General features: G+C 59.5%; 1 protein-coding gene across 1 annotated transcript; it reads right to left on the bottom strand.

Annotated features, from left to right (window-relative positions):
• Positions 1 to 977: 977 nt before the first annotated feature.
• On the bottom strand, positions 978 to 2,901 carry LOC113407515 (spermatogenesis-associated protein 46-like). The gene is made up of 2 exons (XM_026656109.1): positions 2,796 to 2,901; positions 978 to 1,501 (listed from the first exon to the last, which is right to left on the bottom strand). Exons 1-2 carry the CDS (start codon positions 2,899 to 2,901, stop codon positions 978 to 980), a joined length of 630 nt encoding a protein of 209 aa, XP_026511894.1.
• Positions 2,902 to 4,874: the final 1,973 nt, after the last annotated feature.

The following is a 4,874-nucleotide window of genomic DNA, read 5'->3' as shown; positions in this document are numbered from 1 at the left end:
CCCTTCCCACCCGCCGACGGATCCTGGCGTGGCTTGAAAAACATCTTGACCCTTCCTTTCAACTAGCCTGGCGTTGCCTGCCCTCGCTTGTTCCGGGGAACCTCTGGGGGAAGGCTCTTTACTCTCGTGTTTGGGAAGCAGCCCAGACTTTGGCTAAAGACATCCATTCCGTCACGTTCGATGTAAGGGTCCTTCGGAGTCGCTGCCTGGTTTTCGGAAATGCCCCTCCCACACTGGACTAGTTCTGGGGACACATGCCTCCCTCAAACAGGTCCCGTGGGATCGGTCACCAACACGCAGCGGCTCAGCTGTTGGCACTTCCTGCCCGGGCTGCTGGGCGATAGCGAAGGCTGGTAAGAGTGGTCTCTCTCCCAGGGGGTCTGGAACGAGCAGCCCTAAGAAGCAGGCACCTGAGCTGTTGAGAAATGGCTTCTCAGACCCACTCCTGAAGAGTTGTTGGCTGGGGGATATGTGGGGATCTACGCCTGGGCTCTGATCAGCGCAGAGTGACAGGGGAACAGGCCTTTTCACCATAACAAAACTAGGTGCAGACAGATCCCTTGGAGTGGGGTCTGGGGTGCTGGGTCAGGGTCAGGGTGTGCAGGAATCACTGTACTAGAGTGGGGGCCTGCTGGGAGGGTGAATGGGGGGCTGCGGGGCCGTGGAGGATCTGGGGGCCAGAGGCCCATGGCAGGCTGACTAGGGACTCACTCCTTAGGGGTCACACTGCTGGGGAGGGGAGGCTGTGATCCAGCAGGGAAAGGCGGGGGTTCGCCCAGTTACGTCCCAGGAGGAGGGCCGGGGCTGCTGTATCCCTGCATCTAGCCCACAGGGGCCCCTGCCACAGGGTGCTCCGCAGAGAAACGCTGCCTGGTCCTAATAATCTGCTTTATTCGGGTTCTGCCGTAGAGAGTGTAGAGCACTGCACTGCCCCCAGGCGGAATGTGCTGGGGGCTGCGCGTCCGCCGGGGGCTGGGTCACTTAGGTGTTTTACAGCTGCCAAAGGCCGGCCGGTTGCTGGGCCGGGCCGTGAGCTCCTTCTCCCACCGCACTTTGAGCTTGTGGTAATACACCTGGCAGCTAAAGCCCTCCTTGAAGCCACACTTGATGTGGGTCTTGAGCGAGTGCAGGGTAGGGAAGACGCGGCAGCAGGCCACGCACTTGTAGCCATTCTGTGGCGCCGGCTGCCACTTGGAGGCCATGAGGATGTCCTGGGACGTGATGCAGTCCCTGGCCTCCACACCGGGGCTGGCTCTCCTGGTGCCCTCGGTGGGGCGAGCCTTCTCCAGGGAGCAGGAGGAGGAGCAGATGCTCTCCGGGAGCTCGTCAGGCTGGCTGGTGTCCCTGGTGCTGGCCACCAGCGTGTCCGGGAAGCTGCAGGCCTCCCGCTGGCTGACCTTGTCCATGCACACGAAGTAGCTGTAGGGGGAGAACCAGGGCCGGTAGATGGTGCAGTTGCACCCTAGGGGTTCGCTGCTCTGGCCGTCGCTGGGGACACAAGCTGCCGAGAGAAGAGGCTGGAATGAGCCCCTGGCCCAGTGGAGGGCAGGCTGTGGGGAGGGAGGCCATGGTCTGGGCTCACCTTGCCCTCCCCCTCCCCTTGGCAGCTTCCCTCCCCCTCAGACACCACTTGGGTCGGTGTTCATCCCGGGATGCTCCTGACCCGCCTGTCCCGCCCCGATCACAGGGTTCCTGCTGGGCCAGACTGTGTGGACGTGGGCTGGCAGCCATGTCTGTCACACATGGGTAAGGCTGAGAGTCTGTCGTGGAGGATTCTGTGACTTTCCATGACCTCCGTGGGCCCGAGCAGCGGCTGGCCCCGGGGTCCGCCTGAGCAGTGGGGAGCAGGGGTTCCATGTAGTGCAGGCCCCCTGGGAAATGGTCAGACCTTTCCTCTCCCTGCATGTGCCGTGGGCAGGGCAGGGGCAGAGCTGTCCAGCTGCAGGTTCTGGCCATTCACCCAACGCTGGGAGGCTCAGAGGGCAGCGCTGATCCCAAGCAGTGGTGGTGCGTGACGGGCATCGAGGACTGGCTCAGGCACAAGCCTGCAGTGGGTCAGAAAAGCGTACGAGCGAGGGGGGTTCTGTGGCTGAACAGCGACCGCCCCGGCCTGAGATCCTGGACGAGGCCTCTGGGCACATGAACGACAGGCCCATGCATTTTCCCTTGCCCCGTTTTACAGCTAGGGAAATGAGGCCCAGAGCAGGGCAGTGCCTTGTCCAAGGTCACCTGCCAATGCCTAGCCCTGCTGGCAGTAGCTCACTGGTTTCCTGACTTCCTGGGCCTGGCCTGGTTGGCTGTGTTTTGCCTAGGAAAGGTGGCGTGTATGACCCAAGGCGGGGATCAGAGCTGGCTCATCTCCTGGCCTCTGCTACTGACTTACTGTGGGACCTTGCCCAACTCACTTAGGCCACAATTTTCAAGAGAGGCCTCTGATTTTGAATGCCCAGTTTGGGACAGCTGGCCCCTGATTCCAGAAGTGCTGGGGGCCCACAGCTCGCATGACCTCAGTGGGAGCTGTGAGTGCTCAGACCCACTGCAAATCAGGCCCCAGGGCTCTAACAATGAGTACCCAAAATCAGAGCACACTTTGGAAAACATCAGCATCTGTGTGCTTCAGTTTCCCCACCTGTACAGCAGGGATCATACTACCCCTCCTCCACCTCATGGGCTGTCCTGGGATGCTGCTTATAAAGTGCCCTGGGGCAGGTGGTGAGGGTGCTGGAGAAGTGCAACGTCGTTCTGTTCCATGCCATGCGAGGGCTGGCTGTGGGCTCTCACTGTGGCCCCGTTACCTGGCAGACTGGGCGTGCTTCTGGGGGATGGCAGCTCACGTACGCTCTTCATGGCACAGCTGGGCAGACGAGGCCCAGAGATCGTCAGCAGGGAGAAGTTCTCCATTCCCTCTTGAGACGGGTGCAGAGAGCAGGTCCTGGCTGGAGAGTTTCTGGGGCTCTGGACAGCCTCTGGCTGGATTCCCCAGGGCCTTGGCTTTGTGACATCACCAGCTGACCTCACAGTCAACAGGTGGGTCCCCCAGCTCCAGCGAGGGATCAGCGTGGCTCTGGAGGAAAGGAGCGGGGAGCGTCTGGCCTGGGTGTTTGAATGGGTTTAAAGAGGTTATGTAGCAGCTGTTCCTGGGACTCGTCTCTCTGTAAGTCTTGAGGCCTTTGCTAGTGCGTACAGTGGCCTAGCAAGGACCGTGCCACAGCCCTGAGATATCAGTGACTGCGTCTGGAGACAGGCACGTTCCAGTCTCATGGCACACGCATTGACTGCGTGTGTCCAAAGTACTCGCGTTCACTCTGCCCAATGCACCCAGTACTCCCGCACACGTACAGCCATTTGCCATTAGTTCCTGCAGCCCCTTTCGTCTTGGACCATTTGTTAGCACTCAAGCACTTGGATTATCCTGGAGCAACTCTCTCCAAAGCCCACCTGCTGGCCTCTGGTGCAGGACATTCCGGCTTCAAACACCTGATCATAAAGAGGTATTTGAAATGGCTGTTACTTGTTTTCCCAGCTGCTTGTGAGTCCCCCGACCCCTCTTGGTTTAAATCTAACCCTCAGGAAACTGAAGGAGGTTCTGTTTGCGCCATGGGGAGAGTGCTCGTTGTATTGTCTGTCTCTAAAGACTGCAGCCAAGAGTTTCAAAAATGGGGGCCCAAAGCTAGGTTGCTACGTCCCTATGTAGGCACCTGGCTAAGCAGCCAGATTTGTACAAGTGCTGCACCTGCCAAAGGCTGACTTGAGACCCCCAGTTGTGTAAAGCTGGCTCTGCCCCCTGGGTGGCCATGGTATCAGCCTGGAGAGTTAAGGAGATGCCAGTGGTGATGATGAGGCTCCCCACGTGGTGGTCCATGGCGATGGGTGTCCTTCCCCCACACTTCGCCATTCTGACTTTCACCATCTGTATTTTCCCCAGCCCAAGCACATTCCTAGGGCAAGCTACATTGCGCCGTCTATAGGTTAAAAAAAGCTCGCAGCTGTTATCTAGTTAGGACTAAACCTATTTACAGCTCACCTAGGGCATTTGTGCCATGTAGAGAGAGCTGCAGGGAGAGAGTTGGTCTCCGCTCAGCGGTTGTCTGACTGAACCAGATTCTGCTAGGAACTTACAGGTGTGGGTCACAGGCCAAAGGGCTTCAGACACCTTGGACCAGGTCCAAAGCTGCTTCTGCAGCATGTCTCAGAAACACCTCTCTCTGGGCATGGCTACGCTGCAATTAGACACCTGCGGCTGAGGTCTGCCTGGAGTGCAAGTCAGACTTTTATGCAGCATTGCTCTCAGCTTTACAGCTAGATCTGCTTCCAGGAGGAGAACAGCAGTGCCATCCTATTCCCTCCCCCTTCCCTGCACATAGCAGCCGCAGCTGGGTCAGATCAAGCCCCAGAAACTTCCCCTGGCTGCAGGAAGCGCTGCACCTCAGTGGGGGTCTGGGTGGGGGGGGGGTTCCAGGTGCGGGGGGTGAGGCTCAATGGAGGGGTTGGGTGCAGGGGGGTTGGATGGTCAGGGGGAGCAGCTCCCTGTACAGTGACTCCCTCCCCTCACCTATGCACCCAGAACCCTCTAACACTGAGCCCCCCTGCATCAGGAGCCCCCCATACCCAGAACCCCCCCTTCAAGCCCCCCACACCTCTACTCTGCTGAGCCTCACCCCCTGCTACAGGAGCCCCCACACTCGTACCCTCACCCCACTGATCCCCAACCAGCTGCACCCTGACCCCCCCAACCTAACAAGCCCCACTCCCCCATACCTCCCCCCAAGCCCTAACCACCTTCACCTGGACTCCCCGTAGAGTTCCATTCCCCCTGCACCAGAACCACGCACTAACCCCTGTGCATCCAGATTCCCCCCTGCACCCAGACCTCC

This window comes from Terrapene carolina, unplaced genomic scaffold (genome assembly GCF_002925995.2).
Source record: "Terrapene carolina triunguis isolate 2854851 unplaced genomic scaffold, T_m_triunguis-2.0 Scaffold212, whole genome shotgun sequence".
Lineage (NCBI taxonomy): Eukaryota > Metazoa > Chordata > Testudines > Emydidae > Terrapene > Terrapene triunguis.
The sequence above is the reverse complement of the archived record's forward strand: the minus strand, read 5'-3'. Positions and strand labels throughout refer to the sequence as shown.